This window comes from Larus michahellis, chromosome Z, assembly GCF_964199755.1.
Source record: "Larus michahellis chromosome Z, bLarMic1.1, whole genome shotgun sequence".
NCBI lineage: Eukaryota > Metazoa > Chordata > Aves > Charadriiformes > Laridae > Larus > Larus michahellis.
Window position 1 is genome coordinate 20,143,620 of NC_133930.1, and position 26,566 is coordinate 20,170,185.

Sequence of the window (26,566 nt, forward strand, 5' to 3'; positions counted from 1 at the left end):
ACATTTTTGCTGAGATTTGTGTCATCTCCAGACAGTGGCAAACAACAAATTCACTAACAGATTCATTAGCTCTCACTTTCACTTGATTACAACTCCATTTTCTTTAGGTTGGTTAATGAAAAGCCTGACTTCTGATAGTTGCACCTCTCAGTGCTTTCAAAATAAGAAAATAATCCTTCAGGAAGTATCCACCGAATCAAGCACCATGAGGAGAATCCTGCAAGTTTGGGACACTTTCTGGGTTTGACACTTTTTTCACCTGTGTCTACTCAGTTTATCTTCATTGTTACTACAGCCATTGATCTTACATTTCAGCCCTTTGTATGTCCAACTGATATCTAGAACAATAATTTTACTTGGGAAGTTTATTGTTGCTTACCTAATGCTCTACCGTAAGATCGCATGTTATTCTGCCAGATGTTCAGTTGTACATGGTACAAAGTTTTCCTTGTGCACTGCACTGTATAGAGGGTTAATTTTTTTCCCTTGTCAGAAAACGCTAGTCAACTAGATATTTCGATGCCAAAGAGAAGAATCATGTGGAGGCAGTCTGCTAAGCTGGCTTGTGGCTACCAGTAATGTAGAGGTGGGAGGGGGAGAGGGACAAGCTATCGACCTTTAACTGTTTTCAGGAAACCCTGACAAAGTATTTTTCTTCCAAGTGAATGCCTCTGGAGATTATGTGGTTAGGTTGTATTAGTTCTCCTATATTTTCTGTCTCTTTGCATTAGCATACACTTTAAAGTCTTCCTGTATGTGTAGCCAGCTTTGCTGGATGGAAATTCCCTACTACCAGCTCTTGATGTTGCTTCTTATAATCGGCATTGCACTTCAGGGCTGTCTGTGTTTCCTTTTTTTCTGCATTCCCTCCTCTTTCAATTTCACACCTGTGAATCCAAAGCTTTGACTTTCTCTTTGATGTTCTTCTGCTCTGACACTGAATGGTTTGACATTTTAATCGTTATTTCACTCCTTCTGCAGCAACAAGCAAATACTATTCCCATTGCATTACTCTGGGAGGTTACTTACTGATATAAAGAAGCACCATAAATTACTATATTTTAAATAAAATTTGCATCAGTACTTCTGGCTTCCTCCTGGAAACCATCTTTGTGCAGCATTGGGTGCTGTTTTGAGTTTTATTTTACAAAATGCTGGCTGGTCTCCTAACCCTTTTATCTTTCCTCTTATCCTTCGCAAACGGATGCAGAGAGCATATTTTAATATGAAATTGACTGTAACACCAACGGGGCCATGTAACAAACAAGCAAACAAACAAACAAAAAGTAAAGGTCTTTTTCTCCTTTACTGAAATAAAGAAACATGAGCTATTTAAAGTATTTGTTGAGCAACCCATAGCGAAATTTGAACAAGTAACTTGTCTGTGGACTTTTTTCCTTTATAACTCCAGTTGAAGTTATTACATTGGTAAATACATCTGTCCTTTTAAAGTCACATTTTTCTCTTTTTTTGGTTATGAAATTCTGTATTTACTGAAAGCAAAAGCCATTTCACAGACTCTTCCCACATGGCTTTGTTGGTTGGGGCTTGAAAAGTCTTGATCTGTGACCCAAGGCTTTGACGGCAGAAGCCGTGTGCTCAGTTATACTGGCAAAACCGAACTGTTCCTCCAGTACAATTTTTTCCCTTGTGGGATTTTCATTTCACTGAAATGCAGTTTTCCTCATGTTCATGTTCATGTACAGAGTACCATGGCAATGTATTATGTCATTACCTTTACTGTAACATTAGTTCAGAGTTTCATCCTAAAATCAGAACAAGACAAATACGGTGTTGCATTCACAGTGAGGACGTCTTTGGTTAGAATCAGATATTAAGGCTGTATCAGAACAACACATCCCCATCTTGTTGTAGATGCAGTGTCTGCCGTTTTAAACGTGGAGAATGCCAAACTCCAGAGAGGAGACATAATGCCTGTCCTTCTAATCTGCAGCAAACATACTGCAGTGAGAAACGTCCATAAGGCTGGCCACTTGGGTTGCTGAAGAGTTTTGCACACGTGGGAGCTTTCTTCCATTGTTAAGGACTTTCAGTGTCCCTCCTCTGTACCCCAGACTAGGAAAAGCTGAGGAATGGAAGCATGTTCACTACCTGTGCTGCTGCCGTGCCCTGGCCGCCAGATGTCTGCGTTGGCAGTGTAGAACCAGTGCAAAAATTCAGAGCACCCCGTGGTTTCTCTACCCTCAGGGGACAGAGGCAACTGGTCCCTGTGCTAAGGAAAGGAACAATCTGTAATACCATCTTCAGCTTTCCTCCTGCCAGGGAAACTTTGCCAGAAGTTGCCTGGATGCAGACCAGGCACTTCACAGGGTGTGTTTCTGATGGCAAACCAATGTAAATTAACAGCAACTCAACTGACGCCGCTGTAGTTACATTGGTGAGACTCAGCCAGTTCAGGGGGAAGCTCATTTGTCTCCTCCTAACCCCAGTGCTTCAGCCTCAGACACCCACTGAGACAGTGTCTCTTGCAGACACAGGGCGACCCAGCTTGGCTTGACTTTGTGGTACTCTTGGAAAGAGAACGTGTTGTTGTACAGGATACTTTGTACTGTGGTCCTCAGAGCACTGCTGCCTCTGATACAACTAGGGGACACGGTATTTTTAAAATATTTATCCTCTCAGCAGCCTTAGCGGGTGTTGGAAAAGGCTACCAAATGACAAAGGCAGTCATGGAGGCATACCTCTGTGGCTGTCATAAGTCGCTGCTTCTCCTACCCTCTCTTTGCTCAAACGGAAGAACTGCATGAAATATTGGCCAAGTCTCTCTGAGAATTTATTTTCATTTGGAGCCTTCTATAATAAGTGTGTATGATTTACTGTGTAAATGACTATGGCTATGACTAAAATTACTTGGCAACTTTCCCCTGCTCGTACATTGTTGTGAGGAATGATTTCTCTGGATGAGCTCTATACATGCTTTGAAAAAGAGGTCATCTTTTATTCCATAGTAGAATAAGGATTTAGTCCTTACCACTATCAGAGAAATGGAAACATTTGTCTTCCAGTGTCTTTTTGTCAGGCATAGGAGATCAGAACATTTATAGATATGCAAAAAGTGTGGTGCATGTACATTATGTTCTGGCATCCGCTTGTGGAGTTACACATAGACTCTGTGCTGGGAAGAGGTCTCGCAATTACCCTGTACTTACCTACAGCTTTTGCCTGAGACAAATTCCTGTGAAGTTCAGTGGGAGTTCATTTCCTTGGAAATTTGATTGGCGTGATTAATTACATTGTCAACGACATGTTCATACTTGAACGACTTGCTGTATATCAGTCAATTATTTCAGGTAAAGGTAGTTTTTCTTGTGATCTGGTTGTACTGATGGGTTTGTGTATCAATACTGCTATACCATGTACAAGTCAGAAAAGCAGCTTTGGCTTATGAGCTGACAGAAACAAAAGTGGAGAAACAGGTTACAGCTGTATAAAAAACTAAGTAGCACTAGGGAACATCCCTGAGCACCAGAACTCTGTTGTCTGTACTGTAAAATTTTTTAAATCCTCCCTGACATGTTTTTGGCTTGGGTCAGAAACACTTTCCCCAACAGTTCCTGGTCATAGTTCAGGAGCTAACATGGGCCACAGACCATCAGTGGTCTGCATATGACCATCCTGTTTTAGACAACAAGAGAGTTTAGCAGTGGGGACACAGGCTCTCCTGTGATAGCTGGCCTCGGTGACAGAGCCAAGACTCAAGCACATTTAATTTGCTATTGCAGATATTGTCACAAATGTTTAGGGCACTTTTTGGAAAAAGGTTCCAATGACATTGGAGCAAGTTTATTCCTTACTCAGAACTATTTGCAAACTCTCTTCCTCCTCGTTTTGCAACTTGACAGCTCACTCTGTAGAGCCCTGCTGCTATGCAACACCTTCTTGAGCAACAGCTGTACCTTTGCTGGAATGACAATATTTACACAAGAAAGGGATTTCTTAAGGGTATGCTTAAAAAATGCAAATTGGATCTGTTCTTCATTTGTTTGCTAACAGTCAAAATTGCCTTTAAAGCTTAGTGACATAAAAAAAAAATCACTACTCTCCCTTTCTTGCTATCTCTAGAAAACTGCGTGAAACAAAAAGAAAAGAAGTACAATTTTGCAGTGAAAGAAATCTGTCTGAAACCGCCCAGATTGTGAATTATGCCTAGCAAATGCACCTTTTCTGGCCTAATCCAACAAGAAACACGTCTGCCATGGAGAAACATGCACTAAGTTTTAAGAAGTCTTCAGAAATCCCTGTGAATCCTTCCACCGTAGGCAGCCCTCAGGAAAATCCCGGTATGCTGGGCGGAGAGGAGAAGCACAGTGATCCCGTGGGAGAGAACCTGTCCCTGAGCTGCCCTCCCTGGCCCCGTCCTCTTCCACCCCTGGCTGGGTGGCCAGCTGCGTCTCCAAGGTGCCCTGCAGCAGCGGGGAGATTCGTTCCTAGACATCCTGAAGTCTAAGTGTGCTCTCCCCTTCCAAGTAATTACGGAGAGGAGGCTGCGCTTGCTCGGCCAAACACGAAGGAGTAATTGCCTATGCTTTGCTTTTACAATGTGTCTAAGCTATGCTCTCAGGAAACGGGGGAATGAAATAATTGCGTTGTTGCTGTGGAGCAAATATGCGGGCTCGTAATTTTTTAAAACTTTGCACTCCTAATCAACCTATAAAAAAATCATAAGCGCAGCTCCACATGGCAGAGTTTTATTTTTAATGGCTTCTTATTAGTTGCCTTCTTTTTATCCCTAGAGGTTTGCATTTCTTCACTTCAGAAAAAGAATCTTTGATTGATTGTTTGTTTATTCTTTAAATGAAAGCTGATATTTTTACATAATCGTGACTTTGGGAGCCAAAGTTTTGAGAAAGAGGCAAGGAAACTTCTGGTAAAAATCATGACAACTGGCAAGGCAATGTAGAAAGACTCCAGATCTTCCCAGACTATTTCCAAGGTACTACGAATGCTATTATGATACAGTATTATGTAGTGTGATAGTGTATACTGTATAGTATATACTATATTTTACTAGGTTTCAAATGACACCATTATCTAGAACTGTTAAAATGGCTTTACACTTTGTTCAAGTCTCAGTTACCAGTTTGTTTTTGTTACAAAGGTGTGTTTTCTTTTCACCCCAGCAATTATTGCTGTCTGCAAAGAAAGGAGAAAAATACCTCCTGAGATGCTTCTCACATGGCCCAGTCTGCACCAGCTCTTAAAAATGTTGCATGTTTAAAAAACGTGACATGAGATATTCTTACTTCAGACCAGAATGATCTGTGTTTTTGACACCGATGTAACACATTTGCAGTGAAGGCGTGAACTCGAGCGGCAGGAGGTTTGAGATTTTCAATAGAGCAGCCCTTGGTGGGGGCAAGGTCTGTCGGGTTACACAGCTGGCACTCTACAGCCACCGCTTGTCTGATGGGGGACCAAGCGCCAAACATGTGGTCTTTAAAACAGCCAGCGTGGAACAATTATTTCATATAAAACATGCCTGAGAATTTGGTTTCAAATGGCGGGCAATGCTTTTTATGTGGTCCCATGCTGTGTTTCAGCCCAGTGTGCACAAGCTGCCTCTTTCCTGCAACTTCTGAAACAAGTTTCTGTGCAGTTCCCTTGCTGCATTTTTTAAAAATTAAATTAAACACTGGGCCCTATTCAGTCAAAAACAACCCTTGCAGCTGGTACTGCCTGAGCTCTGTGAGTCTCTTGTGCTCTGAAGATATTAATACAATTCTTAAAGGAAAAATAATCCCCTTTCCAGCAGCCACAGAGGAGGCTATTAGACATGATGATAATCCCACCCAGCAGAGCTGTTGTTCTGCTCTCTGTCATAGCAGAGAAAGTCATGCCTGTCCACAGTATCTATTTCTCCTGTGCTTAATAGGGCAGCAGAGAGCACTGGCTGAAGTATTTTTTCTTGGCCAAGCTTGAGTAAGAGAAATATTAACAGATCTATTCCGTGCTCTGGTATTTCAGCTATCCCTTCTGGACCTAGAATATGGAGAAGTATGTGGATGGAAGAAGCAATTTATAAGGCTTCATAGCAGGAATCTCTCAAGAGGAAAAAAAGGGATGTTTTCCTGTACATGTTCCCGGTGATTTCTGGGAGCAGCTTGAAGGGAGAAAGAAGAGGAATTTGTGATTGATTTGCCTCCACCTGAGAGCAAGTGGGGTTCCTGCAGTTTTAATTCCCCCCTTTCTCAAGAGTTGTTCTGCATGTTTGTGAGAGGAAGGTGGAGGTGGGAGTTAATGGTGGAATTAAATAATAAAATTTATGAAACACAGAAACAGGGAAAGATTAAGGTATGAGGGGAACTCTGAGGGTCCTGATATGAAGGGGGCTCCCCTTTGTTTTTCTGTTTGAGACACAGCTTGTTCCCAGAGCTATGACCCAGACCACTGCCCAGCCTACAGGAACTTGCATGAGTTTCAGAGATTTCCCACTGGAAGCAGCCGGCGTTGGAGTAAGCCTAGGAAAAATGCTCAACGGCCTGCTTTTAGAGCAGATACCTTTAGTCTCCTAAGGCAAAATAGCAAGGAATGTAGCCCAGTTTCAGACTGGTTAGGATTAAAGAAGAACAAAACTAATGTTGAGATAATACCAGTTGCAAAGACCAAAATATACCTCTACTTCAGAAAAACAAAAGTTGAGCCTACTGTACGTGAACCACCTGTGGGAGGCTGTGGTTGAAGGAAACATTATTTGTTCTAGGTGTCCTTACTCATTTGCAAATATAGTATGTGGCAGCTCAGAGCTTTTAAAGTTCTTTGTTGACACATTTTTCAAGAGAAGTGAACTTAGACCAAAAGGCGAGGATGCAAATATTTAGTCATTGTAGGAAAATGTTACTGGATTTTCGTGCAAGTTCTATTTCTGTTTATCTGGCTTGCAGGTGTTTTGAACATTGATACCGGAACTCGCTATGGCAAGAGAGCAAGTAAAAACATATTTATATAATTTCATCTGGGAAGTTTTCTGCAGTAAAGTTTAGGCATAACTTCATCAATTGCGCTGGATTTTAGACCACTTTCTACCAAATGCATAATACAGAGTTTAATGCCACATTAAACCTCTGCGTTTTTCTTCTCTAATGATGGCCTGAGTAATTTTTAGCAATTTGATGTTTTTCTTGTATAGGAGAGAGGAACATACATCTCAACAGGAAATGTGTTTTTCTTGTCTTCCTTAATCTCCACAGAAGCAGGGCCTCAACGGTTCAGCTAATTATTCCACAACTATAGCTGTTTAAATGTTTTACCTGGTATTTACGTTATTTTATTCCCAAAGGACTTTGTCAAGACTATTTAAGCTGCTGATTTCTGCAACCCTGATTTAGTGAAAAAGATAAAGCATGAGTTCAACATGAAGCATACACATGGTCCCAGTGAGATAAGTCATAACTTTTGTTTAGGGCAACAGTGCTGAGCCTGTATGGACCATGCTTTGCTTTCCAAAGAAGACATTGGATCCTTGATCCCTGCCCACTGGCAAAATGCTGGGGCCGTTCGTGGGCATTCCTACCATCCATTTTCCTCATTTCACAGGAAAATCATTGCTTTTGGAGTATTGAGTACTCTGCAATACCCAGCTCGGCTCAAGCAGCTGCCTGGTGGAACGGCGGCGGTGGCTCACCTGTACTGCCCAGTGCAGAGCTGTTTTGAAGTCTTTGTCCACCAGGGTCAGGTCTGCTCCCTTGTGCAGCAGAGTCTGGGTGTGCTGGGGCCTGTTGTGGAAAGCAGCCCAGTGGAGCGAAGTCATTCCCTGAAAGCCACAAACCCGGAGAGCAAATGATCGTCACTCACAGGAGCACCCTTCAAGTCTCTGTAGATAAGCTAGACAGTCCTGAAACCAGTCGGGACCCACAGACTCTTCCCTCTCCCTCTTGATTTGGAATAATTAGGAACAGTTTCTGAATTAGTGGAGTCATAAGGGGGAGCCAAGCAATTAGCTTTTTGGAGTTATCACAGAAAATGCATATAAATGTGAATGCTTCTTTTGTACACGACTGTAGCCTGTTATAAATAATGCGTCGTCAGGACCACAGCAGCTGGGGGATGGTTCCTCACTGCTCAATTTGGATGCTGTGAGAAAAGTCTGTTTTAGACTGGTGCTTTGACATGACACAGTGTAATGTTTATTTTAGGTTGTATCTTTCATCCAAAATAAATATTATAAGCTAGTATTCTCGCTGGCACTAATCGGCAAGCTAAGGAACTGGCCCAGTGATGTCAACAACAAAGTCACAATATAAACATCTCATATTTACTCTTTAGGGAGAAAACAAAGCAAATGGTAAACTATTGACCTGCGTTTTTATTCCATCTTAGCTGTGTTCAGTCAGTCTTGGCAGATCAGAGGATTCATGGCCTGTATTTTCACGTTCATCAGCTTTGTTCTACACATCTATATTTTACTCTACATCCATAATATTTTACTCATTCAATGTGTTTCTTAAAAATGACAAGTGTTGTTCAGGTGTAGCAACATTTTACTTTGGGCAGGTGTCATTTACTGTCTCTTATCATGGCAAATGTGTTTCAAGGGTCTTGCCTAGTTTCCAAAATGATAAAAAGCAAAACATGTAGAGGGGAAAATAAAGCTTGAAATAGAACGCCATAAAGCCAATCAGCAACAAGTCGGGTAAAGTACAAGGTATAAAACGCTGATGCAGACAGCTTATCAGTGCATTAATAGCGGAAGTTGTTAGCAGTGATTTTCTAACTAAAAGCTTCAATGCCCTAACATTAATTTCTCTCACTCATCAGGTATCTTATAAGGCTTTTCAAGTCCCCAGATGGCTTAAGTACAGGTGATGACAAAATAGAGCAGTTGAACAAGAGCAGTTTTGTTTTTAGTTAGGGTTTGAAAAGCTTAATCATGGTGGTTTTGGTTTTGTAAAACCAAAAATCAGGGTAAAATCCTGCCCTAACTGAAATAAATGGGAGCTCTGCCATTGACGTCAGCAGACCAACGTTTTGACACAAGGGACTTAGTACTGCTGATGGATACTCAGTGTCTGCGAGTGCTGTGAAGTGAGGCTTCAGTGAAATGATTTTCAGCTGGGAATTGAGTCCTCGCCCCTAGTCCTGGAAAGCAGAAAAAAATCCCTGAAAAAGGGAAAGCTACAGTGTACCACGATGGCTTTCTGTCGTCCACTCTCAGTCTGTTGATATAGACAAAAAGTCCTTGAAAAATCAACTTTTTCTCGTTTTTTACTGTGGTAACCTGCAGAGTTAGCTGTAACATAAGAGTGTGAGAACTGTGGGTAGGGATCAAATAACCCTCTGGTGCGTGGACACAGCTCAGAGAGATCAGCAGCAGATGCTTAGGGAGAAAATATAAGAAACAAGGCTTGATGATATACAGTCACCTAACATTTGTTAATCAGGCTAAAGAATTCCTATGACATCCAGACCTCCACAGGGTAATGATGCATTTTCTGAAAAAGTAACTATTTTAATTTTCTTTAAAACTGCTGCCTGATAATTTCTGTAGGTGTCCTCATCATTGTAAATGTAAAAACCAGTTGATAGTAATTCTCTTTTCATCTTGTCCATGCAATTTATGATGCCATGGACTTGTATTATCTCATCCCTCCAACATAGTTGCTGAGCTGAAAGTCCTATTATAGTTAGTTAGTTCTAGTCATTAGCCTGCCCATGAAAGGAAGCCGCCCTATAACCACTACCATCTTTGTAGTCCTTTTCTGTTCCTTTTCTTGTATGTCCTTTTTCAGATTACTCTTGCAGCCAACATTCAAGATGCGGGTGTACCAAGGATTCAGAAAGAGCGTAATGCTGCTTCCTGTTTTGCTCTCTATTTCTTTTCTAATAATCTCTACATTCCACGTGTCCTTTCGGAGCACCCAGCTGAGCAAAGAACGTTGAGCTGGTGGTAGCGGCAGCTCACACATGTGGGCCTGCAGCAGCGGGCAGGGGTCGTCTAGCCCCCACCTCTCTGATTTGTGTGTGGTGATGCCACCCTTGAGCGGCATCTGTGGGTAGACCACTGCTTGTGAGAGGAAGCATGACAGCGGTATCAGAACTCTCAAAGCTGAAGATCCAGCAGAATATAATATTAAAGGTGGGAGAGACAAACAATTGCACATTTATAAAAAAATGAGGAGCAATAGGGGACAAAAAAGGAGAAAAAACCAAGAAATGGCAGCGGGAAATATAGTGTGACACTTGTTTTGCCTGGATTCGAGGCTTTTTCAGGGAATGTTTCTTCACATTGTTGTCTCACAGGCTTCTTAAGTAAACCCACAGAAAGCCACAGTTGTGGAAACTACGAAACCTCCAGGTGTATTTCTTACTGTTTTGGCATTTTTGCATTCATCAGGGTGTTTTTCTCAAGTGTAAGATGGGAAAACTGAAGCATTTTACTTATGCCAAGACAACAGCTCTATTAGCTGCAGTGATTTGTGAGGATACACATTCTTCAGAAAACATGAATATTCAGGGCTTAGTACTGACACTTGACCAAATATCTTCTGAATGCCAAATGACAGTGAGCTGGACTAAAAGTTCCAAATTGCATATAGTGGTACATTACAGCAAAACATTATAGCTTGAAATTATGATCCATGGTTCTATGCAATTCGTTAGCAACATAATTCTACACCAAGACAAAGCATAAGTCTGGTTTAGGTTGTTGCGAGCAGGGTCTGCAAACCATCCAGCAGATAAGGAAAGTTCATGGCAAAAGAGAAAATTAAGAACCCTGTGGCAGTTCTGGCACCATGGAGAAGTGTCCTTCAGCAATTTTTAGAGTAGAAGAGAAACATGTGAAAAGGCATCCAGGCTCTCTTTTGTGTCTTGTCTTCTCTATTTGGAGAATACGACATTTGGGAAGTTAACAGTCTCCTGTGTACACTATTTATATATATATATATATATATATATACACACACATTTGTATATATATATCTATGTGCAAGGCACAATTCTTTGAGGACCAGAGGATAGCATAAAATTTTGTAGCTGTTTTGTGTAATACCAGCTTTACCATATTTTTCCCGAGCAGAGTACTTTAACGATAGGACGATTGGTAAAGGTGAAGATTTAGTCCAATGTCTAACTTCAGAGGAATCAAAAGCACTTAATGTCTTGGCAGGGGCCAAGCAATTAATGAAAAGAAATTAATATTTGATTCAAGGTACCTACCTCATAGTTGGCAGTATATGGAGACAGTTTAGTAGCCTAAAGGTGCATCACATATAGTAGGAAAAATAAGATAATGCTTTCAAAGTTCAGCACAAGTTCTATAGAAATTTTTGACTAGTGCATAGTCTCATCACAAAATTGATAGTACAGTGGACCTTTCTGAACAGCATGACTCGTATGCCCCCAGAGCCTGGGTCTGTGACTTGTAGCACAAACTCACTCACCTCATTGTCCTGATGATTAATTTCACTCAGATTTGACTGCTGCAGAAGCACGTTCAGAAGCCTGCGGAAGCAAAGACATAATCAGTGTTCTGTATTCCTGACTAAATCTGAAAAATTGACATATTTTGAGAAATAAAACATGCAATTTCAAGAAAAATCAGAATGGGTGATGGGCACAGGTCAGAATCTTAGGTCTGAGCTTTGTCATACTAGAGAAGCAAATAGGACTTTCTGGCTTCCTGTGAAAAAAGAAGTTTAGTGCTGGGAATTAAAAGCAGATGCACTAGGAAGAATTCTTGTGCTGATTGCCAGGCTAGAAACAGAGTGTCTAATATTATACATGTGTGCAGCTTTTGGTAGCTTAGCAATTCATTGTCACCCGATTTCATAAAGTTTTAAAGAAACAGAAATGCTAATCACCAGTTTCTAAAAGGATTTTTCACTCTCCTCAACTCTCGGAGTAATGTGTTTTTGTGTATGTGTTCGTATGCATGTGTGTATGCATGCATACTACATATTTACACACACACAAACCAATAGCGTTTTACAAGGCCTTACAGTGTGTCGGCTGGGATAGGGCCATTGTTTCGGTATAAAATATAGCAGTGCATTCGTTCACATTTTATAGAATATCAGACTACAAACACTCCCCTCTGGTGGAGGGAACAGTTACAATAAAATAAGTTACGTGAAATATTATTCAAGTGCAATAATATTTTTAACACTGCATGGATTTTGCTTTTCTTTTCCTTTTGTTATCCTATGAAGATGTTCTGAAATCACTATAGATTTGGCAAAGATGGTTGTGTTTTATAGTAGGATACTAAGTGTTTGGATCGTGTACACGGGTGAACCATGGAAATGAAAAGGACCATCCTGTCACAGGCTGTAACAAAGCCCAGTAGCATGGATCCTAACGTGGATGGTTCCTGCGATTCTAGCAAAAGGAAAAATATACCTTTAGTGCATCCCTAGATAAGATTGTGATGCAAATATGTGGCTCATCTGAAGGTGTGAATTTGCTAGAAACCTTCAAAACATGAACATTTAAAAGACATGCTATTTTGCAAGATAAAGTGTCGAGGAAGGAACTCTGATAAATGTACAGATATTGTGCAGATAAATGTATACAAGCATGCATTTATTCGCATGCATAGGAGAATGAATGAAAATCTTTCGCTGCTTTTCATGAGGACAATCTTCAACAAGTTCCAGCATGCTTTCCAGTTCAAACTGTGCTCAGGTGTGTGGATCAAGGATCAGATCAAGTTGAGAATGTTGCATGACAAATTTTGGGCTTTTTTTTTGTTTTTTTTTGTCCCCCACCCCCAGTAATATACAACTAAATAATGTAAATTATTCAAAAGAAAGACATTTACAGTTGCTTAGGGATGATTTGGGCAATTCTGCAGGTGAAAAGCTTATCCATTCATAATGCCATCTTCAGGTGCCAGAAGTCCAAATTTTTTTTTTTTCTAACTAGATCATCCCTTAAGGGTGAAGACTGTGCAGACCCCAGTGAGTTGCCAGGACTTCAAATCCATTGGTATATGGATAGAAATACTTGTAGAAAAGGGTTTTTACGTCTCCTTTTCTGAATCATACAACCAATGGCATAATGAAGGCATACTACAGGAACTCTGTAGAGAATGACATTTTAGTATTGCTTTGATTAGTTTGGTAAAAGTTTGTAAAGAGGAAGAGATATTTTGTGGTCATTTGGCATAATGACTCAGAACCTCAGAAATTCAGTATCTGAAAACAGATCTGGGTAAAAATGGATTAGTGAGCAGAAAGAAAGTGAGATAACCATAATATATTTGTAAAACCCATTTATCAGAGTTTTACAGTCTGATGCATGGTTTTGCAATCTGATACACAGTTTAACCCCAGACAGAATCAATGAAACCAGTGTATGTGAAGGAAATCTCATTCTTTGAGTGCAACACCTCTATCAACAAACTTTGGCTCACTTACATCCTTAGGCAATTATGGCAACATAAGTCAGGTCAAATGTCAGATGGCAACAACATACGTCAAATAAGCACATATTCAGCCATGCAGCTGAGATTTCTCTGATATCTACTCTTAACGGCATAGGTCAGGAAGTTCATGGATTCTCTTTCCACCTTTCCTCTTAGGCTCTTCGGAAGGCACTGAAGCACATAAATCAATTATCAAATCAATACATAAACTGGATGATCACTGTCTCTGTCTTTCCATGAGTCCATGTGCTGCCTCGAGCACATGGGGTTGTAGCAGCAGGCTGCCAGCTTTCAAACTTGGCTGAAAAAGTATTTTGTAGATGACCACTGAGTATACACTTTCGGCAATGACATGGGATTCAAGACAGTGACAATGACCGTGATGGAAAAGCCTCCCCCATCTGTGCTTGGGGCAAACCCAGTAAGAAGACAGAGGAAAAGGAATTGAGCAACTGGTAAAATCCTGTGCAGAGCAAAGGTCTGCCCGTATCCATAGAGAATGTGAAAAATGTTTGGGGAACCCTGTGTGCTGCCAGTAAAGTAGATTAGTGTTCCCTTTCAAGTAGCAGCATGTGCAGTGTTGTACAAACATTGTCTTCTTTCTTTGGAGGCTTTGTTTAATGATAGTGATCCGTACTTTTGCACAAACCTCAAACTATTCTCTCCAAGTGATGCATGAAAAGCAATGATAACGTGGAAAATGAATAAAGCTGTTAAAAAAGGCTGGAAAGCAAGATCAGCAGAAATGCACAGAGGTCTGGGCTGGTCTGATACGGCAACGGCAGCAGAGCCATAGACCCAGTGATTAAGTCACATGAACATTTTACATGTACTGAATGTTATACCTGACTTTAACGTGTTCCTGTCCCTCCAGACATGATTTACTTATTGGAGTTTTTTGAGTGAATGTATTCAAATGCACAAATCAAAATTTGTTAAACCTTCCTATTATCACAGGCTGGAATGAGACAAAGAGGTTCTTTCCTAAGACTTCTTGTGAAGACACTCTGTAGTTTTTACTCCACCTTCAGTAAAAGTAGTTAAAAATGAGCCAGTCCACCAAACCTCAGCTTCCCCTTTACAGTAGGGGCTCTCAGAGAGCTTGTCGTGTGGAAGACTTTTCTCACATTTGCCATGCTACTTGAAGGAGAAGTCCAGAGACGGAACTTCTTGTAATATTTCTTGTGGGGAGGTGGCAGAAAGGTAATTGGTCAGGGGAAACCCAGGGTTTCAACCTCTGTTTTTTTTTTTTTTTTCCTCCTGCTGTTGTGATCTTAAGCCAGGCTCCTCACCTCACTTGGGCATATATCTCTGTCACACAAGTGTTGTACAATGCTTTTCCTCTTGTCTGCCTCCTTCATGATAACCACTAAAAGGAGGAGAAAGTCACAGGTGCATCTGTCACAGCTAACATTCCTGACTTGGAAGGGGCTGGGTAGCTTGTGTGGGGGACCACCTGTTGAGAATCACCCAGCAAACGCTGTTGGAGCCTGGGACATACCTCACATCAGGCTCTGCGGTGGCAGCGTGTAGTGGCAGCCTCCCGTTTTTGTCGGGTATGTTCTGCTTCGCACCGTTTCTGAGCAGGCTGACACAGCCTTCCAGCCAGCCCTGAAAAAAAAATCAGAGCATGTCAAAGAGCAAAGTGAAGTGCATCAGGCCAGATCTTTGCCTGGTGATTCTGGCACGCGTGTGTGAGTGTAGCTGTTTCTGCCAGCAGGGGAACTGGTCTTTTGTTTCCCCCGAATATGCTCTCTTAGCGTTCTCAGACTCGCTCGGTCATTCCTTTCTGTGATAAGGTGTTTTCTTTACACTGCATTTTGGTTTTTCTGCAGCTGTGGCAAATACTGACTGACTAAACAGTAATTAAAGACCTGCTAATTCCTGTATCACTAGCAAATGCTACGCATATTCCTGCATGTGGATTTAATTATGCTAGGTTAAACCAAGAACATGAGCACTTAATCTCATTTCCTTTATGACATTTTAGCAGGCATGGCAAATCAATAGTAAAAAGCCTTAGAGTGTGGTCTTATAAACATTGTTGCAGAAGTTTGGATCAGTAACAGCGTTAGACTGAAAACAGCACCAAACCAGAAATGATGAATCGGTTCTTGGACTAAAACCTTCTATTGATCACCTCAAGAAAAAAGCAAGCAAACAATTGGGTTATGAGCGCATAAATCTTTCAGCATATACTTAAGTCCCAGGGAAATCAAGCAAGTGTTTAAGTGTCATGCAAACCTCTGCAAGCAACCGATAAAGACTGTTCCCTCCTGTATGAGCTACATCGGATGGGCATTACCAGCATTTGTAGGGAAAAGGGCGGCAACGATGGAATCAAAACATCCCTGTTGCAGCTCCTGGTGGAGGCATAAGATCATCAAATTCTGCATGTGATTGTGACTGCGGAGCTCTGCTGGATTCAGTTCTCTGGACAGGCATCACAGCCAAATGCTCTCTAGACCTCCAATTATATCCATTCCAGAAAGAGAAATGGAAACTTCGAAGCCTGGGTGGTTTAAATCTTTTCCAGTCACTTCTTTTTTTCCAAATAATATTTTTTCCCCTCTGGGAAAAGAGGAAGGAAAAAAGGAGCATGACACTAATTACGGGATTTTCGAAAATTATCTGGCAGAGGAAATGTTTATTTTCAAGTAAGTGGGGCATGCTCCTTGCATTGAATGAGACTGCCTGTTTTGCCATTTTCTACACTTATTTTCTGGCTGAATATTGCATAGCTGAGCAGAAGCATTGTTTTTGTCCCGGAAGAAACTAGATGCAAGGGATGCGATTTAATTAGGCTGCCACGGTATCTGTTTAAATGAACTGGCGGTCATCCAGCCATAACTCATACTATGCAGCAAGGGTGAACATTCCTTCCTCCTTTCTGTCCAACTAAGAATGGAAGCCCACAATAAACCCGTCTGCCCAACTAGCTTGGTTCCCATCCTCTCTCTGAATCCTGAATTCCCTCCGGCGAGGATTAGAAGACTAAGGAGAAGAGGACCATCCTTGTGTGCTTCAAACAGAGCACAGCATCTCTCTTCCCAAATTTCTCCATGGGATGTCTGCCCCTACTATCACTTGCACGCATGTTGAATGGAGGATTGAGTTGCCTGTGATCTGAGTATCTGCACCGACACCTGAAGCAACTTGAACTTATGGTAACCTGGCCATCCAAGGTCCACCACTATAATAAAAAAAAGCAATGCCCTGGCTCATGTGGTGTACAGGAAAACATGCCTGCTGGCCACCAGAACTTGAGATAGAGTGTCCTCTCTGGAGCATAAAAATCTGATGTTGATGGTAGGAGGGGAGAATTTAATCTGCATATTAAGAAAAAGAGGGGACTTTCCAGTGCACAGAAACAAGTGGCTTTCCACATGGAGGACCCTGGATCTAGTGAGATCCCCGTACCTTGTACTGATTTAGCAACCCAGAAGAGAAAGGACACTCTAACAGGAGTGCTGGTCCTTTTCTAATTATCATTGCTTCCAGCTTTGCATTATAGTAAAGTTTACAATTTTACTGTTGTCTAGAAACAAAAGTTTTGTACTTTTTTTCTTTCTGTAGTATAAACAGAAATCTTATTTGGTCTGCACATTTAGTCCCTTCACTCCATCTATCTTTCCATCCTTCTCCCCTAAGTCTTTGTACCAGATAAGTTGCCAGAGATAAGCTGGTACGTCCACAAGCATCTTGAGTATTAATATTGGCTCCCATCTTCAACAGAAGCTTCACTGTATCAACCTGGCGTCCTGACACAGCATGCATCAAAGGTGTGCAACCTGGGGAAGAAAGTCAAACATTCTTTTACAATTTTTATTTTGTCAAAGCCATAAGATAGAGATATTTTCTTATTTGCTAATGTTAGCATGGGTAACTTAACAAATCCTTTCTCTGACAATGGTCCAACAGTTGTACTCAGCTTTTTGCAGGCAGGAAGTAACTGTTATGCCAGTTACTGACCACTGATTTTAAAAAGAGCCTGACTTCATTAGCAAACGCCTTGCCTCATTAACTCTGCTTCTGGAGGGAAAAGTATTTTTCTGTTGATGAGCTCCCAATACGAACTGCTGGCTTTGTACACCATTTTGGACACTGATATTCTTCAGAGTGACTAGCAGCCAGATGGTGCTTGACTAATTTTCTCAAAGCCCAGCTCCATTCTGTCTCTGTGTCTTCCAAAGATTTGTGAAATCAAGCCCTGTCCCATGCAAAGGTGTATGTGTGTGATTTGATGCTTTATGTAGCCAACAACTTATTTTAAAGACTGGATTTGCTCTAGAGTATTTTCTTTTCTGTTGTCATGAGAATTTATTTTATATTCCGCAAACATTTTCTGTGCTGGAAAAAAAATGAAATCTACATTCAAACTTAATCATGAAATATTATATCTTTTAATTGCTTCCTCTTCCTTCCATTCTGTTAACTGCTGAATAACAGCAAGAGATTTTTCTGTGGAATATGACAAAGCAATTTAAAATGACTAAGCCAGGAATAAACATGTATATTAGAAGCGGCAAGACCACTAGAAACTTCAGACATAACTGAAGAATAATTATTCTTACTGGATTCAATGCAACTGCTGAGATACATGACCTGAGGTTATGCAGACTCTGCCATATGTGCAGGATATGAGCCATATGTTTTGTCTTGCAAGTCTGGTCTTTAGTTACATTTGCGTGTACAACCTAGTAAACAATCTTATTCTGGAGCCGAAATACTTCCTTTTGCTGACCATGCTGTCTCCACCCACTGCCCTTCATAGGTCGTCCCCCTCCCACTAAAGATCTGGACTAACAGCATTTTAGCTCGATCAGACATTTTCTCTACTGACCAACAGATGTTTTAAAGATAACAGTTAGGATGTCTGGTTTTAAGTGTGGGAAAAATTGGTAACTTGGTAAAAGCTGGTAAGGACTAGGATAGACAGTGTTCATAAGGACCCTTTAAAAGAAGCTGCAATGAAAAAATAGTTTTGAATAAACGAAGTCTTCCTTGAGAGAAGCTTCCAGAGATCTGTGGCTCTAGGTGGGGAACAGATGCATACAAAACCCAGCCAATGGGCTGGATTACAATCCCTGTGTAATAACATTAAATAGTAACCTCCGCATAGAATGAGAAGGAGCAGAAGCCTCACAAATGAAACAGACTATTTAAATCATTGCACATTTTACAACCAAGCCTTTGGCAAAAAATTACGTGACAAAATCTTTCAAACTGTGTCTGTACACATACTTTTAAAGCACAAAAGACTGGAACCCCCTACTCTAGACATGTGCAGAATGTATAGCATTTCACTATGATAAAAAAAAATTCTTTTTCCTTCCCTGAAATGACAACAATTTCTGAGCATCTCCCTAAAGAAGATAAAATAGATTCAAGATAAGGTCTGATTATAGCAAAACAACTTATTTGTATCCATATAAAAAAATCTTACAGTTACAGGGGGAAGGAAGTATCCAAACACGAGCATTTCCAGTGGATGTTCCAAAGAATAAGTCAGATGTCCCATATTCTGCTACTAAATGTAATTTGCTGAACACAGAAATCAGGATAAAAATTTAATTGCAAGCTAAAGTGACTAATCCCCTAAGAACAAACTCAGCCTTCATTTACCCTCGCTGTCACAGCACTCCAGGATGGAAGGATCTTCTCGAATCACTGCAGTTAGTGTGTTCACATCGCCGTTAGCTGCTGCTTGGTAAACCACAGTCAAGTCAATCTCTTCTGCTGCATCACCTGCAGGGGAGGAGTGTGTCCGTGAGTAAGCAGAGAGCAAGTACAAATGATTAACAGTGAAAATAATGACACTTATTTCACTGAGTTTTTATGACTACATAACTTGAGGTGGAATAAAGTGTATCTAAGAAGCACTGTGGTTTTTGTTAGTCATCTGAAACTTGGTTTTCTTCATAATTTCTTTCGAAAACTATCAGACATAGAGACTGAGAAGACGTAAGAAAACTTGTAGAAAGTTTCCAACTCCTACAAGGAATCATGCTAATGTTAATGTAACATGACTTGAGAAACAACGAAGTAATAACTGAAGTAGCTCATAAAATTGCCAGCTATACTTTTATGAGATAGGATGAAATCAGGACACAGGTGTTTGCAGTTTCAGTGTTACCCGTACACCAGTCAGAAGACTGAGGCTTTTCACTTCCCTTCCCTGTGGTGTCCAGGCCAATTCTCTTTTCAGAAGAGTGAACTTCTGGCAACAATGTTTTTTGTTAATAATTCCTGCAAAAAGGAAAGGCAGACTATTGCTTGGAGCCCAGGAGAGGTTTATTTCGTTTGGCAGTTACAGTATGAGGTATTATTTAGAGCACGTGCCTTGCAGGACCTGTTCCTGAACACTCCCTGAATTTTTGTTTCTAGAGAAATTAATGCAATGGTTGTCTCTTTGCTTCTTTGCTTGTAGCTTCCTTCCAGAGTATTTATCCCATGCTCCACGTGCCTAAACATGCTTTGGCCTCAAGTGAACTATTAACCTGTCAACTCAAGGAGTCAAAAGAGTCGATCTTTTGGTGCAGGGTCAAATCTGATGTAATGGTAAAATCCTCTATATATGTATTTTTGGTCAGCCACGGTCTCATGTTTAATTTTGAAAACAGATTCTTATCTCTATTAACTCAAAAAGAAGTACAGCCGCAGTGCGGTCTGCTGTTCACTGTGGCTGAGGGTCAGAGCTACAGAGCAGAACTTTTGTCCAGCCACTGCACTACCTTGTTAGCGGGAGAAAGTAAAACTGACGCCTAAATCACACTAGAGAGTTGATCAAAGGAAAGACAGATTAGGTGACTGGTGACTTAGCCTCACTGTCGTGTCTTCTGGAGATAGCATAACTATGTAAGCTGTGCAGAAAAAAGGGACGTGCTTTAAAGAGAATTTGAAAAGTTAGTAAAAAGTCTTTTTCATAATCAAATAATACATTATTATTAACACATTCATAGAAACTACATTTTAAACATTGTCATATGTACTTTTGAGTCATAAAAGATCTTTAAAGATAATTTAAAAGTAATAGCCACACTATTCTCATTGTGTTCAGGTGTTGTCGCAGCCGAACCCACGTGAGCTCCATGCTGGGGTTTACAGCCCAGTGTAATTCCCCACATGTGACCTTCTCTCCCTGGGATGCAATCATCACTCTCAACTTCAAAACTTGGCTGCCATGGAAACGCAATCAGCTCTTACCCTGGGAAAGGTTAGTCTGTCAAAGCTGGAGCTCTGGTTGTGGGCTTGGGAAAACTAGAAAGCTGATGTTAAATCTGCATTCACCAGTGCATATCTTCCCTCTCCATCACTGGAAGGAGTGATGGAGAGGGAAGAGAATTTAATTTCTTTCCTTTCTTCCAGCTGGTCTTTTAAATCAGTGGATAAAATTGTAAACTAAAAATGTTGATTTTTATTCTACTGGGGAGTCTAATGCTGAGGGAACTGTTCATTTGGCTCAGAATCTTTGACCTCCATGCTTGGGAGATCAGGAGAGACTAGGAATCGTTGCCTCTGGAGAGTCATTATCAGTGACTAGCAATGAGAAAAGAAGTGGCTTTACCACGGGACCCATTAATCAGATTTCCTTATCATGCCAGATCTGCAGACCGCTCTCACAGTAGGTAAACTCAGCAAGGACGTGTTAATAACAAGCTCAGGTCTGGGCCAGTTCCTTTACTCAAAGAGGGGGGTAGCATGGGGTGGTTGAAGGCAAGGCGGCAAGGCAGAGCTTCATCGCTTGTGTTGCTCCTCTTGCCAGTCCTGGAGGCACACAGGAGGTGCCAGCCATGAACCTGCTTTTCCCACAGCAATTACCCTCCTGTATGAGGAGAGGAAGCAAAACTCTGAATGAATGGATGAATGAACGAAGAAGTTTTCCCAATGCCTGCTCTTGCAGAACGTGGGCTCCACTCTTGTTAAGGGATGGCGGCATGAAGCCACATCCAGGATTCACACTTCCCTACCCATGAGTCCTAGCTGTCAGCGCAAGGAGAGGCAGGTGGACCAGGCTGTCACCCTGCTGGCGAGGTAGACTGGTCCAGGGAGAACTGATAAGCGCCCATATTGTGCATCTGACATAAAGCAGAATGGTACTAATTCAGCTTCTGTAGGGTGACACAATTTCAAGTGGGGTGTCTTTAACATGACCTGTGTGGCTTTGGGTGGGGGGAGAGGAGGGAGATGGATACATGGTCTTCTGATGCCTCACATGACATGGAGCAGGAAACGCCGGGAGGACTTGGATGTCATCTATGTTGGATGCACTTGGCTCCAGGTGACACTTCATCTTCCTCCAGCTTACCCTGTCAAGGAATGATGGGGCATGGGTGCAAAGCTTGTCGGCCAGCTCTTTTTGCAGACACCTTCCTGGGCAAAAGAGGAATGGTTCGGAGAGTGCACATTTTGCAGAAGGTGACAGTGAGGTACTGAGTGCTTGTGTCCCTGTCTGTGAGCTTCCCCTGCTGGGGAGCTCGGCTGCGGCTGGGGCACCACCACCATGGGGGATAAAGGGACTGTGAACAGCCAAATCCTGACCCTCCATCTTTGAATGCGTTGGTGTTGCTTTATTTATTATCTAGCAGGTCTGTAAATGCCAGTGAGTACTGGTGCCATTTCAGATACATTTCACATTTTATTTTGGAAAATTGCTGTGCTACTGGCAAAAGAAAGCTGTCAGTCAGCTTCAGAAAGGCAGAAGGTCCAACTAAATGCCTGTGTATGGAGCAAGGGTAGGGACAAATTGCAGGCTGGCACAATGGTGGCATCGAAAGGCCTGGAAGAATCTTACTGAGCAAAGACCAAATGACATACTAGGTTGTGACATCTTCTTTTGTAGCTAAAATCCTCAGAAAGAATCAAAGGTAAGAGTCAATCTGCCTGAAATAGGCTGCAGTGTTTTAAAAGCATGTCATTTCTTTAAGAAAAAGTAAGTGTCCTCTGGTTGGAAAAGGTGGTATATAAAGAAACATGCAGAATGATCACAGGATTCAGAACAATGAAATTACACTGCTTGTGAGATGAATTCTCCTCTGACTCTCCTATAAAGAATGCATGTCTCACGCGATTTGTGGCGTCAGCTGATGTGTTGTTTTACAAAGTGCATGCTAGATGTACATAAATGCGTGCTTTCTCCTGCACTGGATTTTTAAGGTCTAAATAAATTTGCTGCATCTTAGTTACGTGGTCTTGGCAATGAATGATTTAGACCTTGCTGAAACACTAAGTTTCAAAAACTGAAGGCTGGATAATAGGATAATTTATGTTCATTGTGAAGAAGAAATATTTATGTATACAATTTACTCCCCTCTTTCCTATAAACCCTCTTGTCTCCACCAGTAGCCAAATGCCTTACGTGATTTCCCACAGTTTGTCAGCAGGACACAATTCTGGGCAGTTTATTTGATTTCAGCATGTCAGTGTCAAGGGTCAGCAGGAGGTAGATGAGGGCAGTTTTTGGAAATTGTAACTCGCTCTCTGTTATTATGGGTTCATTGATTGCTGAACAAAGTAGTAATCGCTCTGTGTGCCTGTCTGTGAACGTACCAGTCCAGGTTCTGTCTAGCTTCTCTGTTTAAATGGTAAATGTTTGAGGCCAGGTACAGCACACATTTAAATGGCACCAAGCAATATTAGGAGGGGAGGGTTTTCAGATCTTGCTAGGTGTCTTTAAGTCCCACATGGCTACTGCTGTTACTGTTGATAAGTATTATAAGATAATAATGAGCAGTACCATAGGAAGTGTTGCAAAGAGGCAGTAAGATTTTTAAGCCTGGAATGCTGTTTTTTTGAGCTGTAGCTGGGATAGTTTTCTGATGTGTGGGATGGGTAAAGGGTTTGTAGGGAGGGTTGGATTATTTTGTTGGACCAACAGATATTCATCTGGTATGTTTGAAAGCTAGTCTGTATTCTTCCATCGATATAAATTGCTTCAATGAAAGATATTCCCCTTCTCCTTGAAAAAAAAAAAAAAGCCTGCTTAAATCAGTGATATACCAAAACATTAACATGCTATTTAGATAAAATCCACCATGCACTGTAAATTTTGAATAGAGCTTTCTTTGCCTGATAACCAATGGGTTCAGAGTCCCATTTCTGTGTGTTGACTGCTCCAGCTTCCCATCTGCCTCCCACGCAGCCGGCGGGCAAGGCAAACAGTAAGTCACAAATCACCTGATGAGCCAGCATCCCTGCAGTGGTGGTGGAGGGGAGATGAGGGGTTTATCTGGAGGGCATCCTTTTGCTGGGGAGGTGCTGTGAGTGGGGTGTGACATGGGGCTGGAGATGATGCTGGGCCGGAATCAGGACGGGTCAGTGTGTGGAGAGTGGCCTGGCAGGAGGAGGGGCTGCAGATTAGGAGCAAGGGGAGGTACAGGCTTCAGGGACAGATGTTGCTTCCCAACTCTCTCTCTTCTATCCAGATAAGGTGGTTTGAGTCAGTGGTCTCCTGCATTGCTGTCTGCCCCCTTATCTGTCTGGAGACTTGACTTCTCCTTCCCCAGCCCTGGTCATATTCCAGCCTCATTCCTAGCACCACTTCCTTCGGCCCCCAGGCAGCCATCCCCACGGCACTGAGTGAGCAGGGTTTCCCCTCTCCCTCTCCAGCCTGAGCACTGCTGGGTTGGCATGTGGCACAAAGCATACCTGTAGTGCCTGCAGAAGCAGAGCCTGAGAACCACTATTTGGAGCTGCAGAAGCTCAGTCAGCCCCACACCTCCGCTCTGTTGGGGAAAACACTCCTTATGTCATTTGGACATGACCTAGGAGCACCCTTCTTCCATTGCAAGTCCCTTCCTCTTTTATCCTTGCTGGTAGTATTTTTTATCTCTTGTCACTCAGTTTTGCTTGATGGCTTCCCACTCTTCCCCATCTACTCAGAGTGGGGTCCCGACTGGGCTGGTGCAGACCGGGAGTCTCAAGACTTCCTTCGAGCTTTGAGCACTACTGTGGCTGAAAGGCAGCCCTAGGTCCACTCCTTTACATGGACTGTATTTACTTCGGGTTCACCAAAGAAGTGCAGGCAAGCACAAAAGTACAACCTATGGGACCCAGATGCCCAAAAGGCACCACGTCTGTCTTCCTCCTGCCCTTCATCTTTTTTCTGCAGTCAGCACCTTCATGGTGGGACCAGCATGGCCATGTCAGCGTGGACACTTTGCAGGTATGCACTGGAAACTGTGGCCACTGCACACAAATTATTTGGCAAGCTGACTTAAAGAGAAATTTGTCGCAACACAGGTAATCAAACAATGACAGCTTCCTACTTTGGGAACATAAAAGGAATGCCACTACATCCCTTATAGTGGATTAAGTAGTAAGGCATAAAAGCTTATATTGGCAAGTAAAGACATGAAATTCAGCCATTCAACTTAAAAACAGACAACAGAGAGACATTAGTATTTCCATAGCAACCTTACCATGTAGATCACGTTGTAGCTTTAAAAGATATCTCAAATTCACAATTATGACAATACTTACATTTACAGCTAAGATTTGCTGAAGTAAAGGCGATCAGTTGTCAGCATCTAGTCCTTTTTATGTATACAAATTAGTAGACTTATGAAAATCAGCTTTTCTTGAATTTTTACTCCATTTTACACTGCTTTGTTTGCTAATATTGCAATTGTTTTTGTATATATAAATATCCCTAAGAGGACCAATATATAATATAAGCAATAAACATATACATACATCTCTCAATCCAAGCATAAGAGCAATCAGATGCTGTGGCTATTCTGCTAAAAACATCTTATTTTTAAAAATCAGTGTAGCAATAGGCTGAAATAACCACGTCTAAAGCTGATGGAAGAAATTCCTTCATGTGTAACCAAAATAAATCTCTATGAGATCTGATCTTTTCCAAAAATTATTGTTATGCATTCTGTCAAGTAATCTTAGCACATTTGCATGGGAGACATGGGAGGACCAGAGGATTTTGAAATTAGTAGCAGGTGACTTACCTTTGTGTTGATCAAACACTGATGAGGAACTGAAATCCATTGTGGTCTATCTCATTATTTACAAACAGACCACACAAATGCCACCTCCAGGGTTTCCAGGGAAGAAGCCCATATATTACAGTAAACAATAGCCGTCGCCAATCTTCTTGTCAGAGAATTAAACTCGCTTTACGGCTGCAGATTGTTGTCAAGGCAAGGACATTATCACTAGCCTCATGGGAACGGTATATTCTGTTTGTTATGGACCCTCTTAAAATGACATCCCTGGAAGCTTGATCGAGCTCCTGACAAACGTCTCAGCTTCCAGCGAGTGCAACTGCCTGTGAGCAGCTCCGAGAGATGCTGCAGCTCACCCAGCCTCAGCAGCTGAGCGCTGCCCGTGGACAAACAAGCCTCGGAGGGCGAGTGGGACCCGGCTGGCAGACGGAGCATGTGCGGAGCCGCCAGCGCAGGTCGGGTGTGGACATCCTCACCGTGGCGGCCCAGTGGCATGTGCTGCACCCACCGGCATCCCCGCGGGACGGCTGCCTCTACCACCATCTCTGAGGATGGCTTGTGAAATGCTGTTTTCAGAGATTACCTGTTTCCTGATGTAACTCCTGCGTGGAGAAACACAAGTTAGCAACCCCTTTCTACCTTAGTTTATTGCTACCCAATTACAGTTAGTTAAAGCGCCGTGTTTAATGAAGGGATAATAACTGAGAGCACACTACCATAGCTGAAGTGGATAGTGATAGCTCCAACTGCATAGTGCAACAGGTATAATAGTTCATAGTGGATGCTCCAAACCCAGTGTCTGCCAAACCAACAGCAGACCCATGTCTTCATGCTGTTTTTTTGACTGGGCCCCTGCCTCCGTAAGTTTGGAACTCAGACGCTGTACCATAAAGGGGAGGGGACCCTGCTGAGCTTTGCTTTTCGCTGGGTTGTTTCCATGGAAGAAATAAGAATAAATGGACTGACTTGGAATTTACCTGGAGCAGAAGATCACCAGCCGTGCGTAGGGGCTGGTGGATGGGAGGGATATAACAAGTTTACTTAGCACTGTTGCACTGTAAGAGACACATCACTGCTGCTGAATAAGGCAAACTAATACATGAAAATTAGGAAAGGCAAGATGTTTTTGACCCAGAAGTGCAGACAGGACCTGCACTAAAGCTATGCCTAAGTTTGGTCAGCCTAAGAAGCCCCTAGACTTTATCCACTGTATTTATTCTGT

General features: G+C 41.9%; 1 protein-coding gene across 1 annotated transcript in view; it reads right to left on the reverse strand.

Annotated features, from left to right (window-relative positions):
- ANKRD55 (ankyrin repeat domain 55) overlaps window positions 1–25,783 on the reverse strand; it is a 51,968-nt gene extending 26,185 nt beyond the window's left edge. The window contains exons 1-6 of the mRNA XM_074569478.1: window positions 25,348–25,783; window positions 19,010–19,132; window positions 17,045–17,175; window positions 14,886–14,995; window positions 11,400–11,460; window positions 7,643–7,771 (exon numbers count right to left, since the gene is read on the reverse strand). Of these exons, the coding sequence (XP_074425579.1) occupies window positions 7,643–7,771; window positions 11,400–11,460; window positions 14,886–14,995; window positions 17,045–17,175; window positions 19,010–19,132; window positions 25,348–25,387 (594 nt within the window). The 5' untranslated portion in view covers window positions 25,388–25,783. The remainder of the gene's footprint in view (window positions 1–7,642; window positions 7,772–11,399; window positions 11,461–14,885; window positions 14,996–17,044; window positions 17,176–19,009; window positions 19,133–25,347) is intronic.
- Between the last annotated feature and the right edge of the window lie 783 nt (window positions 25,784–26,566).